At 43.3% G+C, this 15379-nt stretch overlaps 1 protein-coding gene across 3 annotated transcripts; it reads left to right on the top strand.

Moving 5' to 3' along the window:
* Window positions 1-240: 240 nt before the first annotated feature.
* LOC119365810 lies at window positions 241-6739 on the top strand. 3 transcript variants are annotated; one of them, XR_005175765.1, is made up of 3 exons: window positions 241-882; window positions 1300-4361; window positions 6244-6739. XR_005175765.1 is itself a non-coding variant. In XM_037631461.1 (3 exons), the coding sequence occupies exons 1-3, from the start codon at window positions 857-859 to the stop codon at window positions 6523-6525; spliced, it is 432 nt and encodes a 143-aa protein (XP_037487358.1). In that variant the 5' UTR covers window positions 241-856; the 3' UTR covers window positions 6526-6739. The 3 variants fall into 3 exon arrangements, 2 of the variants coding, with proteins under 2 accessions (XP_037487358.1, XP_037487359.1); XM_037631461.1 differs by having other exon boundaries at window positions 1300-1423; XM_037631462.1 differs by lacking the exon at window positions 241-882 and having other exon boundaries at window positions 3424-4326.
* The last annotated feature ends 8640 nt before the right edge of the window (window positions 6740-15379 follow it).

The following is a 15379-nucleotide window of genomic DNA, read 5'->3' on the forward strand; positions in this document are numbered from 1 at the left end:
GAGACCAAAGCTGAAGTGTGGGACCGATGCTCACGTGGCAGTGGCTGCATACTAGCTACGTACGTGAAGCGTATAGGCAGGACCGATGCCGCAATCTCCAGGACCGTATACACACTGTATTTACATGTACGAGGACTGTATTGAAGCACTTTGTGACTATGAGGACCATGTTAGACATCGCCTGCAAGTACCAGGACTAAACATGCAATTATCTCCTTTATCCACTCACTCAATCTTTCTCATCCCTCTCCCCCCGCATCCACATCGCGCATCGACGGCAACCGCACGTCGAGGAGCTCCGCGACAGCCGCGCAACTTCGCCCGCCGACCACGGCATCCATCGCCTGCATCGAAGGTTGTCTCGCGATGAATATTCCCGCCGGTCCCGCGGCGGCCTCGGCTGCAGGACGACGACAGGTCCCTGGCGGCGGACGCTGAAGTAAGAGGACCAGGCCCCAACGACGGTGGCCTCGAGCGCAGGGATAAGCGCAGGGACGCCTGACGTGTCCTTTGCCGCCGCGCGCTATCTCTTCCGACCGGTGCTGGGGATCCGGGTCCTCCTCATCCACGGCGGCCCCGCGCCTCGCGCCCCTTCCGGCGGTCTGGGTGAAGGTGGACGGGCCCAAGAAACAGGGGAGCAGTCGACGCCGACGCCTCCCAAATCCATGGCAAACCGCGGCGGCGCGGCGCGGTGGTTCTTAGAGGACGAGGAAGCAGGCGGCGACAACGGAATTGAGGCCGGCGGAGGCTCCGTCTCCACACGCGGTGGTCGTGGTGAACGCTAGGTGCCCCTGCTCCTTTCTCCTCGTAAGGACAACACTGCGCCCATGGCCTGCTAGTCGTGCCAACACGGCCGATGTTGGCCCCATCCCCTACGTACAGGTAATACCTCTCGCCTCTTTACCCCTTGATGAAATTGCCACGATTGTCCCAGGGAGAGGCACATCCTTTTTTCGTGAAAATCGTGGAGATCACTGTCTATGTACTTTGCAATTCTATCTCTATTCATGTTCATAACCGATGGAAGATTCATGTGATTGCTATAGCACTTCTTAATTTTGAAAATCATGGCAACTTGTTGTGTAAACATGAATTTTTGGTGTCATGGTTTATAACTGTGTTGATTTTTTGTATTTTGACTAGTTTGATTTGTTGCTGCTAGTCTGTACTTGTGCAGCAACATAGCAAACTATCACCATTTTTTGACAGCAGAATAATGTAGCTACCATCTGTTTTGTTTTAGTAAATATAGTTGCCATGGCAAATTTCGCCATGTTTTGCTGACGGGCTGTACCGCAGGTCTTCGAGGTGTTCCACTGGATCAACGACACGGGCGCAAGGTCAGCAGACCGGCTGCGAGGCAGGTGACAGAGAGTGTGATAGAGAGGTACTGGCAGCAGCCTCCACCGACGGGCAGCTCGATGTGAGTCTAGTGCCCCACTGTATACCTAACTTTTTCCAGCAAACTTGGGCAATTTTTCCATGGTTCCATAAAATGCTGCTATGCCTTCGAATTTTGCCATGTCTCCAATTCTGTTTGTCATGCCAGAATTGCCATGGTCATACGGTGAAAACAAATCCTGTTGTTTTTTGTTATTTTCTTGCCATGTATAAATATGTGTCATGTATCCTCATTTTTACATGTCTTTCACATTTTTTTTGCCATGGCAAATTCCTTTATCTTCTGATTTTTACAACTTAAGATTTGTTGTTCTCATGGCATAGTATATTCTAGATTCATGGAAAAACAATATGCTAACTAAGATCAATATGCACGACAACTCTCTTGCACAGGATTCAATAAGAAACAGAATTGCCATGTTTCATTAATTATTTTTGCCATGGCATACCAAGTGAATTTGCCATGGACCATAACAAAAGTAGTTTGACATTGTCTACGAGAAAGAAATTTTGCAAAGTTCATGGCAATTTTCATCTCTGTCCTTGTTCACAAAACAACGACATTTTTTACTCTATATGACAACATTTATGTGATTTGCAGTGTCACTTTTATCTAAAAACATGGCAAACTTGCCATGGCAACTTTGCCATGTTCAAAAACATGACAAACTTATAGATGTTCAAAAACAAGGCAACTTAAAATGTTCAAAAACATGGCAAACTTGCCCATGACAAACTTAAGATGTTTGTGGCAAATGTATTAATGGGGCATCGCAATTGTAGTTCATGGGACATGGCAAAAATACTTTTCTTCACAGCCAAAAGTGGGATTTTTCTACGTTCTTCTTGCCATGGCAACTTTACTTTTAATGACATGGCAAATTTTTACTTTATTTTTTTACATGGCAATTTTATTGTATAAACTATGGCAATTTTATTTTTAAATATGATGGCAAATTCACATTTCCATAACATGAATTTTTTTAACATGTAGCATGGCAAGTATACTTGTGTAGCCATGGCAATTTTCAATTTATTTCCATGCCAAAATTTAATCATTTTTGCCATGGCTTACTTTTAGTGACATGGCAAATTTTACTTTATTTTTTGCCATGGCAATTTTTATTTAAATATGGTGCCAAATTTACATTTTCCGAAACATAGCAAATTTTACTATGTGGCATTGTAAATATACTTGCGTTCCCATGGCAATTTGTAATTTATTTTCCATGGCAACATTTAATCCATTTTTGCCATGGCAACATTTAATCCATTTTTGCCATGGCAAAAATACTTCTATTCACATGGCAAATTTAGTTTAATTTGCCATGGCAAGTTTTTCTGCTTTTTCACATTTGTGTATTGAAAGATGGCAAAGTTAAGAATTTTTGAACCATTGACATGTCACTGCTCAGAATTATTTTATACATGCCCAATGGTAATTTTTGTAGAAATCTTTTTTGTCCTATCCTATATGTCCATTTTTTGTGCTTTTCTCATTTTTCATTATATCATGGCAAACTTTTCACACTCAATTTTATTTAAGTGCGTATGAACATCATGGCAAATCATGTAAATTTCTGTAATATACCTTTTTTCATGATTATATGGTGGTTTTGTTCATTAGAACATGGCAACCTTTTGTTCCTATATTTGTTCTAGGGAGGGTTTTTCTTGGTCCAGTGATTTTTTAGGCCTTTTTTGTGTTTTCTATATTTGTTGGGACAGAAGCAGTTTTGGTCCTAGAATAGTGTAATTCTTTTTGTTTTTAATTTTTTTGAAGGCAATCATGTATTTAGGCTGGTTACCCCGCAAAAGAAATGTATTTAGGTTGGTCCCATTGGGCTGGCTCGCTAGAGGGGAAGGAGCAGGTCGTTCGGAGGGAGGGAGATCGTACCGAACGAAATCGTTCGGGAGCTCGCCTCTCATGGACCGAACAATATGTTCGATCTCGCTCCTTCCCCCCGAACGTCCGCGCGATATCGGGGTTGAATCAATAACTCCCGAACGTCTGGATTTTAGCATCTCCTGCCGAACCATCTCGTTACCGTCGCACGAATCTTGGTAGACTGCGCTTGCCACATCATCACTGGGAATCGTCCGGGAGGAAGCCAAAGTCACCCGAACCACTCACTCGCTCTCCTCCTTCATTCCCCACTCTCTTATCCACACTACACAACACCAGATGCCAGCGTTGGCAGGCGGCGAAGGCCTCCGGCAGTCGGAGCAGGTCGCCGGGCGTGGGGATGGTGAGCGGCATGGCTGGGCTCCAGCGACGGCGGGTGTCTCCTCCAGCGCATCCCCACCATGGACGGCCGACCCCGAACTCCTTCGACGCCGCATCCCTGCCATGGATGGCCGGCCCCCAAATCCTCCGAAGCCGCATCCTTGCAAGTAAGCCAACGCTGCATCCCCGCCATGGACGGCCGGCCCCAAACTCCTCCGCCTGGGACCTTCGGGTAGGCGGGATGGGTTCGAGGCCGCGGTGGTGGCCGGAGGAGATCCAGTGGTGCCCCGGTGGTAGCGACAGCGAGGCCATGGCACTGGCTATAGGAGGCGTTCCATGCGAGATCCTTCCCGAGAGCGACGGGCTGCTAAGGCTCTTCGTCTGGTCCCGCTGCTCATGGAGCCGCCCGCCTTCGAGTCCTTGGTGCCACACTCCCCCTGCTTCGCTTTCAACAGCGGAGGGGACGGTGGATCGCTGCCTGCTGACGGCGATGGCGCGTGCCTCGACAACGGGCCGACGAGGACCCGAGCCGCTGTGCCATTCAAGCCCTCTTCGGCTGCTCCGACCGCCTCGACCAAGCGGTCATGGTCGCGGCGGCCGCCGCCCGGGTGATCGCGCTTGTCGTCTACGTCCAGCTCTTCAGCGTGGCCATCAACTCGCTCTCATTGGCACCTGCTATCTGAACCATGAAGCAGCAGGTGTGCGCTCCCTAGCGAATAGTAGCCATCGATAGGTATCAACGCTTTCATGCGTTTTAGTTGTAATCTGCCTGATTTGTCAGCAGAACAGAGATGATGCTTCAGAGTTTTTTGTCCAGAGAAGAGGAGATGATCTAAAGTTGCCATGTTTACATGTTTTCTCACACACCATTTAACAAATCATCTATAGTTGTCATGGCAAGTTTGGAGTATTTTTTCACATGTCGTTTAACGAATCATCGAAAGTTGCCATGGCAAGTTTGGAGTATTTTTTCCACACGCCAACTAATAGATCATCTAAAGTTTACCATGGCAATTTTTACTATGTTAGCCATACGGACAGCTTCAGATGTGTTTGCACTTGCCATGACTACTTAAGATGTGTTGCCATGGCAAGTTTACATGTTTTTCCCATCCACCATTTAAAACGACGATTTTTGACCATGGAAAATTAGCAATGTTCCCTATTTTTTTTAAACTTAAGTTGTTTTTCCATGGCAATTTTCTTCTTCTGTTTGGAGTATTTTTCACATGCCAAGCAACAAATCATCTAAAGTTGCCATGGTAAGTTTGGAGTATTTTTTCCACACGCCAACTAGTAGATCATCTAAAGTTTACCATGGCAACTTTTACTACGACAACTTCAAATGTGTGCCATGCCAACTTAAGATATGTTGCCATGGCAAAAATTAAACCATTTTGTCCATGGCAAATTTTACTCCATTTTATGCCATGGCAAACTTCTTTAATTAACATGTTCAAAAACATGTAAACTTGCCATGGCAACGTTATAATTGTTGAAAAACATGGCAAACTTTGCCATGGCAACTTACGATGTTCAAAAACATGGCAACATTTTGTACATGTTCAAAAATATGAAAAATTCGCCATCGCATTTTAAAATGTTCAAAAACATGGCAAACTTTTACTATGTGCAAAAACATGGTAACTTTTTTTAATTAAGTTTGTTCATAAACATGACAAACTTCTTTTTAATTAACATGTTCACAAATATGCAAACTTGCCATGGCAACTAAAGATGTTCAAAATAACGTGGCAATGTTTGTAGATGTTTAAAAACATGGCAAATGTGGCATGGCAACCAAAATCAGTATTGTTTATAGATATGTCTTTTTCCATGGCAATTAAATGCATTTTTTGCTATGGTTCGTTGTGTTTTTTTGCCATGTCCATCCGGAGAATGTTTGTCATGGACATTACAAAATAGTTTGGGAACACGGCAAGTTTGTTCTTTCAAATTTGTTTTTGCCATGGGGATTACATGCATAATATCATTACAACTTAAGATGTTTTCTCCATTGTTTTCTGAAATTTTTCTATGTGTCTAGAGAGAACTTTTTTCACCATATCACTTCACGACAACTTTTGCGTTTTTCCGTAAACTTCATAGTGATCATAGCTTTTCATATTGTACAGATGCAAATTGCCTATTTTTCTCCATTTTTAAAACATAAATTTGGACGTGGAATTTTTTTTCATAGAATGGCAAAAGTCCATGGCTATTTTGACGTGCAAAAGAACATTATTTATTAATCATAGAAAAACTAGGCTTTTTTACTAATGGTAACTTAATATGGGCTTTATTTTTCGTTTTCCTTTCACTGTGTAATTATATTTTGTAGCTCTACATGGTTTGAGCGACTTCGAGAAGGAACTTGTTGGGAGTTGTTATTACACCCGTGGTGTTTTTCTTAATTAACAGTAGATGTATTTCATGAGGTGTCAACTATTTGATGATGAGTACATACCTTGTTGTCCTTTTATTCACAGGATTGATTCCATGAATGTTAATGGTCATCATATTGTCAGATTTTTTTCCATTCTTTTTTTATTACCTCTTCTATTTATAGTTTTGAATTTCTATTCTATTTCTGATAGCTTGATGTTTTTTGTCAGGTTATTCCTGGTATTGTTGTGAGGAGTTTGAAGGAGTTTGTGACTTTTCCTAGAACTGGCATTTTAACTATTGAAGTTACTCTAGAATTTGGTGATGATGATATATATGTGAGCACTCCTTGCTCCTACTTCATTGGTTTGGGTAATAGAATGGTGTTCAAACAGGAAGGTTTCAGTGATTTTCTCCAGGCATCGTCTCTTGAAGTAAACAGCCAGGTGCTGATAACTTTCAAACAGCGTGTTGGGAGGCTTGTTGTTATCTTCAATCTTCTGCCGCAGTGATGTTAATTATAGCCTTTGAACATAATGGATTTTGTTTAAAAATCTATGCTGCGGTTTAATGTTATTTAGATATATGAGATGGCATGAACCTAACTGTTCATTGCTGTTGTTCGTTTGTAGAAGAGGCATGGTTGTGCATCTCTTTTAAAGATGTTTTTTGGACGGATGTTATTTAATTGTGGTCATAGTTATAAATACAGTAGAGGCACGTGTGTTGTTTACTCTGAGGCATGGCTATGCATCTCTTTTATGTGAAAGGCATTTGGATTCAGCAAAAGGAGGCACGGAATTGAAGTCAGAACATGCACGATTGTGTGGAGGCACTAATTAAATTTAGACATGCACACCACTGTGTTCAAAGTTCAGACGTAAAATAGTAATACAATATAGACAACATCTTTGAGCAACAACAAACATATTTACAACATGGGTTCATTCAACCTAAATTATCATAATAGTTGTGCCATTCACCCGATCACTCGATCACGGCAGATCAATCAATCACGACACGATCCATTTTCTCGCAATTTACCAACCACTGTTTCCCTTCCGGCGCTTCCAACCGCTGGAAGATCCCTCGTCTTTGTTCTTACGTGGGCGGAGTCTTTCTTTCACTGGTTGTTGGTGAAGGTGACGTAGCCCGTTCTTGATGATTAGGATTCTACGGTACAACTCGTAGCTAACATACCCGTCCTTTGCCGCGTACTCAAGGTGTATCGGGGAAAGCGGCTTCCACTCCCAGAATTGGTGCTTCTCCTTTGGGAATGATTTCTTCATGTTCTTGTATGAGGGGTCGATGATGGCCGCTGCAAGGTCAGCCATGGAGTCCCTTTCTCCACCACCCTTGATGCAGAATAGCCCCTGGATGTCGACGTGGTGCTCGTCTGGAATTTTGATCCATGCACGTGCAAGCATGGTCTTGTCGTTCCTGGTGTCGACGCTGGTGAAAGTTACCGCTTTCCGTTGTAGGAAGTCAACTAACGCCTGGGAGCGCTCGGACCTGCAGTAGTGGTATACAAGGACATGCTCGCGCATGGCAAGTTGGACGACGACGATCCCTTGTCGTACGTAACTGCTCTTACGTGTGTACTCGAGGTCGAGGCCGACGAACTTGTTCTTCTCCTCCTTTAGCCATTCCTCGTACTTTTTGATGATCCACTCCACGGTCCTTGGGTCGTTGGTGTACACCACCTCCACCACGGTTGTACCGTGGGTAGTGATGTGCTCGGTGAATGTTGTTAGTTTCCCATCGTCCATGGCTGGAGGTGTGCGGTGGTGAACTGTGGCCGGCGAGAAACTTTCAAGGAAGAGGATGCAAATGGAGTCGGAAAAGTGAAAGGGATCTTTTGTCGTGCAAAAAAGGAAACCGCCAAAGAGCAGTTGCTAGTCACCCGGCGGTTCCAGGCGTAGATTTTCGGAAACAGGCATTTGTTTTATCTGTTTTTTTAAAGATTTTCACTTATCTTGTTCTTTGAATTTTTTTATTCGTTGTGTGCTGCGTGCGTGATCCATATGTGCGTATTCCATCTTTGGCTGTGAAAGTAGTCATGTGAACGGTAGAACACTCAACAGATGCATGGTCGTGCCTTTGTTGTGAAAACGTTTTTTTTTCAATTAACAATCTTCCTTGGTCAGGGAGGCACTGTTGTTATGTTATTCGGTGCACAACTGTGTGTTCATGAAAAGTTGGTGAAGTAAACATAGTTTGCACTTGAAAATGGAGTCCTGTTTGGTTTTAAATTGAGATATGTTTCAGTAGATCGTTTGAATAAGTTTGATAACATGGCATTGCTATAGGTTTTGGATCAAAAACTGATTCTTGTTTCATTTGATTTTTGGAAATGATTATTTTTGTTTAACTTTTCAAAGGATTAGAACTACATTTTTTCCAATGAATCATTCTGATAGTTCAAACAACATTTATTGCAAAGGATCATTCCGATGGTTGAAACTGTGAGTAGAGGGTCTGTAAGAGCTACATAAGTTCCAAAAGATCATTCGGATAGTTCAAGCAAGCACATGGTCCATAATAGTTACATTACTCTACCATCCTAACTAGCAAACTTATTTTAACCAGTGTTTTCCTCCTGGGAGGCATCATCTTGAAATGAGCGCTGAACATCCTAGGAGATACACTGTTTGCTTCCATTTTAGGTGTCGGTTCCGACGGAATCTACAGAATGCGTTGAATGATGATGGACACAGAACGGTCATGGCGCTCTTTGAAAGTTATTAGAACAACATTCTTTTCAACAAAGGATGTAGCTGATATGAAGTCTTTGAAAGAAGACTTTTCTATTACCATCCTGCTGTCGTTTTTGCAGATGTAGTATGATGAAGGAGTGATGACATGGGTAGGTTCATCAGGAGCTTCAAGGGTCACCGTGCCATTGGTTGGCATGTCCACCCATCTCTTCAATGTCGAGACAACACTACTCGGAATTTTCTAGAAGAAATCGAAATTAAAACCGTTGAATTGCCACTTGGACAATAAATAAAAGAATGGCTGAATACGGTGAGTGCGCAAACTTTAAGAAATTCCAAATTGAAAGTAATATAATTCCTGACATGTTCAGGTTTGTGTGTAAACAGATAAAATAACATATTAAGAGAACAACAAAAGTTTTGTTGTTTTAGGTTTGCATAAATAGGTTCTTTATAATTGTACATATAAGCAAGATTTCGTCAATATTGTTTATATTATATATGAGCAAAATACGTTTGGTATTTTAACAAGGACAGATGTAACCAACCATGACGCAGTCTTTGGTGTTAGTGGGAGTCAAGACGTGTACAAATGGACGGCAACGAATGAAAGTATCTCCGAAAAGACGTTGTAGAAAGAATCGTGTCTAGTTGTAGGTAAGCTCAATATCCTTAGAGTAGACACAGCAGTGAACATGGTCGAAATCGTCAGAAGAAAGGTCGTTGAGAGCTAGAAAAAGAACAAGATTTTAAAGTTAGATAAAGTTTATGTAACACGGGTTAATATTATTCAGTTCGATGCATGCATATCAAAATATAGCGAAAGAAGATAAGTTTGTAATATTAAATACCTACCAATGTGGGGTAATGGAAGCAGCCTTTTGTCATTGCGATATGTTTGTATTTCGAGATTGAGACCCTCGTGTGGTAGTTCAAATTCTACGCGGTCTCCAACACGAAGTTCATAATCATCCGCAAAGGTGTTCCACTCACCACCGCAGAACTTTGTGTAGTTTGCGCTATGCCTAAACAAAGCATTGTAAGACCTTCCTTCATGTGTAATAAGGGCTGGCTCTACCTGCTCTTTACGCAATTTTCTTGCTTCTTTCTTCCTCTCGTCAATGTAGTTAGCGAGAAAAGCTCTAACGTTACAAGGTACATACTGGAAAAATTAGTAAAAATAACAACCTGTAAGTATAACTTTGAACTCGCGTACTATTAATGTTAAAAGTTTTCTTAAATTGGATATAAATAAGAATTACAGATACAACATAATGGTATTATAAATTAATGGATACAGATTTTTGGCATATGTTGACTAGTTTTAATTAGAACTGAAGATGCACTATAGTAATCAAGACATACGCAGACAAAACTAATGGACTATATTAATTAGGGCATAGGCAGGCAAACTAATGGAAAATGAAAACACAAGGCAGGTGCGAAGAAGTGATAGCAGGGGAACCTAGTGTAGGTGCAAGGGGGTATGAGTAACAGTGACAATTTCTACTGTGTTGTAGGCAATTAATATGTTAGTGATGCTTACTAACCATGCGGCTCCAGCAATTTTCATCAAGAATAACCTCAAACTCCTGGAGAACTTCAGGGTGTGGTTCGCAAGGGCCGGCTGGTTGGCGGCAGGTAGGGCAAATCATACCTAAATAATTCAGAACAATTATGTTAAGAAAACAAGAATATCATAACAATTTAAAAACAAGCTTCAACGTTGAAGGTAGACAACGACTAGCTTCAACTATGTTAGCCATATTAAAATATCCGTACGAAGGCAGACAACAACTACAAATTTACCAGAAATCTTCTCATCTACTCCTTCGAGAAAAGCAGTATGACAGAGTTTAGAACACTTGTTTAGATTTTCAAATGGTTTTTATATTCCTTTAGAGAATGAAGTCGTTGTACCGGATCTAATGCTTCAATAACTATCAAATGAAAAAACAAAACGTAAAATGTAAATATGGATCAGAGCATGATGCTTACGCATATGCTTTTTACTTGGGAGAGAAGAAGAACAAGGTTTGACGATGGAGATTGGGGTAGGGGAAGCTTAGGGCAAGCACACACGGCTAGTAAATCTACGAGAGAAGTACGACTTAGAAGTTAATCGAGAGACCCAATAAAAACTCTACAATAACTTGTTTGAAATGGGACTGTGTGCGGGGAAGAAGCACGAACCCTAGAAGTAGGCGGACGGATAAGGCAGATGGGTTGTGATGGGAAGCTTAGGGCAAGCACCCACGGCCAGCAATGTACGAGAAAAGCATGGCTTGGAAATTAATCGATTGTGTGTTGGGAAGAAGCACGAACCTTAGAAGAAGGCGACGGAGAAGAAGCACGGACCCTAGAAGCAGGCGACGGAGAAGGCAAATGAGTTGTGATGTGGTTGAGAGAGTCGGAGCTTATTGAAATAGAAAGGAGACGAGATAGAGCAAGAGTAGTAATGAGTGCTTCTCGTTTTATTTTTTATTCTGCGAAATGGAATGAATGCTGGTTGTAGATGGTGTGCGTGCATTCCGAGGTGTTATGGGGACACGAGATGTTTGACTCGTCCAGCTGCCTCCCATTATAGTTGTCCAGCTGTGCTTCCTCCCAGCGGAGTCTTTTACGTGCCTATCCTGCCTTACATACTTTTTGTGAGGCAGAATTATACATGCTGAAAAGCATACTCGTGCTTCTGTGTTTTAATTTTTTTAATCACATGTTTAATCAGGTATGGTTGGGTGTGTCTTTAGGAGAGGAACAGTGATGATGTTATTAGATGCGCGGTCGTTGTAGCAGGAGAGACATGGTCGATACGTTGGGGGAGGCAAATTGACGGGAGGCATGATGGTTCCTAATGAGAGGCACTTTTGCATCTGGAATGGAGCCACGGTTCGTGACTCTGTTATTGCAATTTTTTTCAAGTAGTCGTTGACCCAAGGAGCCACTGTTTTATGTACGTTGGGTTCAGGCGGGAATATGTCTGATAGCGCACAGTTATATCTGTATGTTAGAAGCATGGACGTGATTTTGTTTTGGCAATGTTTTCGGTGGTACGCAGTCATATAGATGCAGGTCTGTTGATATCACTGAGGTTTGTCTTTAAGCAAAGTGGAGGCACGCGTGTGGCTTTTGTGCTGGCCAAACCGTGCTTCTACTCTGGTTCACTCCCCGTGTAGTATTTGTATGACAGGGTCATCTTGTGTGCCTCCTCTCATTGTTCTCTCAGTCAAAAGATGTGCTGGTGACCGATGGGATGGCTATTTGTTGTTAGTATTCATTGTGCTAGATACCGTGCTAGAGTTAACATAGAGGCTCCTCGATTGTAGCATGGCAGCCGTGACTTTTGAAGTGCATGGTTTCATAAGCTGCAGAAGCACAGCCATCCATTCACACCGTTCCTGATGCAATTTAATGGGCGCATGGTAACTAAGTCGTCTCTCCCCAAGGTTAAGCAGTGGTCTATTCCAGGAGGTTATCGCGTCTTATTCTCTCTAGAGAAGTGCAGGTAGCTCCCATCATCCTCGCCTCATACGAGAAGCACAGTCAGACTCCATTGTTGTGTCACCCTCTTTTCCATGGATGACTTCAGGAACACTACTGAGCGTCTCTTTATAGATGCCGATGGTAATACCGGGTTCGAGGTGTTGTACACCAACAAGCCCTACAAGGTGGAGGAGATTCTTTCCCTTTATGAGGAATGGCTGCGTGAGGACAGGTACAAGTTTGTTGGTCTTGATCTGGAGTACACACGAGAGGATTATTTTGATCGTAGTAGAAAAGTCACCGTCATGCAACTGGCGATGCGCAAGCATGTTCTTGTCTATCACTTGTGCAAGGCCAGGACGGAGTGCGCTGCTCTAAAGGATTTCCTTCGGAACAAAGGTATAATTTTCGCTAGTGTCGACGTCAGGAACGTTAGGGATGTTCTCGCAAACAGTTTCCTCAAAATCCCAAGAGAGTTCACATCGATCTTCAAGAGGAGCTCATGATCAAAGGAGGCAATCTAAGGGATTCCATGGCAGATTTGGCAGGAGCCATCATAAACAAATCTTACTTGAGTATGAAGTCGTCTTTTCCACAAGGTCTGCATGACTACTGGGAATGGAAGCCGCTTTCCCTTGAACACCTGAAATATGCGGCAATTGTAAGTGAAAACTTCGTTTTTATGATTTTTTTGTCGTTATATTTTTGTTTTACTGCAACAATAGTACTTTTTCCTCTTTACGTATATCTTCATTCTCATCCGCTTTTTGTTTTAGGATGGGTATGTGAGCTACGAGCTCTACCATCGAGTTCTGTCGATGAAGGACATGATGCATCCTCGTTGTCTTCCCGACCGCAGAGGCCGTTGATGTTTCCGAGCAGAACTCCAACTGAGTAGAATGGTCACGATGGACGTTTGTGTGGACGTTTCTGAGCGGAATGGACTCCTGGAAGACTTTCATTTCTTTTTTTGTATAATTAATGAGTACTTTTAGTTCAATCCTATGGAGTACCGTTTTGTTATTTTGGTTTTTTATTTTCACAGTATCGTGTTTGGCTTGTCTCATGTTATGTGAAAATAATTTTTTTTATGTTTTTTCATGTTACAAGTTCATTGTTGACGTTTGCGCGAGTTCATGTACATTTAGGTAACCTGTTGAAGTGGCGCATACGTATTGTTTGGGAGAAGCGCGCTTTGTGTTTGGCTTATATTCAGTGCTGTTTGTTTCTGTTTGAATTGTTGTCTTTTTCACGTTTGGCTTATATGACAGAGGCACGTCTGCTAACGTACGAGGCAACATTTCAGTACCCTGTCTTTGTGTTCTTCGGGACCGTGCCTTTAGAAGCCCGGCATCTGTGTCTGTGGAGGCTTCACTCCCGTGGCTTCTTTTCCGCTATTTCTGTACCTAACGTGACACACGTGATGTCTGTATGTGCTGGTGTCACACGACAGTTTCTCTTGAGACTACACAACCGTGCCTCTGCCATCACTCTTTTGTGCATCCAGCTGGTTTGTACCTGTGCCTCAAGAACTCCGAGAAGACGCAATTGCGTGACTGTATACGCTTCAATTCCGTGTCTCATGTACGTGCATTTGCGTGTCTCAGGCGTCATGCTGGCTGTGACTCTACGTGCCTCTGGTGCACACGCCCGCCCGTGAGGTGACACATATGTATTGTTTGGGAGAAGCGTGTTTTTGTTTGGCTTATATTCAGCATCGTTTGTTTGTGTTTGTATTGTTGTGTTTTACACATTCGCACAAGAGTGGCACGTCTGCTAACGTACGAGGCAACATTTCAGTACCCTGTCTTTTTGTTCTTCGGGACCGTACCTTTAGAAGCCCGACATCCGTGTCTGTGGAGGCTTCACTCCCGTGGCTTCTTTTCCGCTATTTCTGTACCTGACGTGACACACGCGATGTCTCTATGTGCTTGTGTCACACGGCAGTTTCTCTTGATACTGCACAACCGTACCTCTGCCACCACTCTTTTGTGCATCCAGCTGGTTTGTACCCGTGCCTTGAGAACTCCGAGAAGCCGCAATTCTGTGATTGTATACGCTTCAATTCCATGTCTCCTGTACGTGCATTTGCGTGTCTCAGGCATCATGCTGGCTGTGACTCTACGTGCCTCTGGTGCAGAAGCCCGTCCGTGAGGCGACACATATGTATTGTTTGGGAGAAGCGTGTTTTTTGTTTGGCTTATATTAAGCGCCGTTTGTTTGTGTTTGTATTGTTGTGTTTTACACATTCGCACAAGAGTGGCACGTCTGCTAACATACGAGGCAACATTTCAGTTTTCTGTCTTTGTGTTCTTTGGGACCGTGCCTTTAGAAGCCCGACATCCGTGTCTGTGGAGGCTTCACTCCCATGGCTTCCTTTTCGCTATTTCTGTACCTGACATGACACACGCGATGTCTCTATGTGCTGGTGTCAAACGGCAGTTTCTCTTTGATACTGCACAACCGTGCCTCTGCCACCACTCTTTTGTGCATCCAGCTGGTTTGTACCCGTGCCTCGATAACGCCATTTCCAAAGCCGTGCCTGTGCGCCGAGAAGCCGCAATTCCGTGCCTGTATACGCTGCATTTCTGTGCCTCCTGTACCTGCATTCGTGTTTCTCAGGGGACACAATGGTTGTGACTCTACGTGCCCGTGGTGTCAGACGCCCGTCCGTGAGGGGATGCGGTGGCTGTTACTCGTCGTGCCTATGCTTCCACACGCTTATGCGTGCGGAGACTTTAAAACTGTGGCTCTCTGACTTGTGTCGTTGATTTGCTTCAAGTATTGATGTATCTCACGTGATACATGCCATGACTCTCGAACAGAGTGTTCTAGCCGGTGCCTCTTCTAGGTCTCTTTTTTGCATCAGATGATTAATATCCAGAGGATTTAGGTCGAGACTGAAAAACAAGCTGGAAAAGACCACGTGCCTCGCGAAGCCGATCCACGTGCCTATAGAGGCTATGTTTCCGTGCCTTCGTTGCCTGCATTCATGTTTTTCCGGCGAGTTTCTGCCTGCATGTGTACGTGCCTGTTGTGATACCGACCGATATCTCGAAAGTTGTACGCCCGTGCCCATGGAATAGACATGTATGTGCATCTTGTGCCTGCATACCCGTGCCTCATGTGAAACCAGCCTTGACTATCGAGGGACAGATGGTGTGAA

This window comes from Triticum dicoccoides, chromosome 2B (assembly GCF_002162155.2).
Source record: "Triticum dicoccoides isolate Atlit2015 ecotype Zavitan chromosome 2B, WEW_v2.0, whole genome shotgun sequence".
Classification (NCBI taxonomy): domain Eukaryota; kingdom Viridiplantae; phylum Streptophyta; class Magnoliopsida; order Poales; family Poaceae; genus Triticum; species Triticum dicoccoides.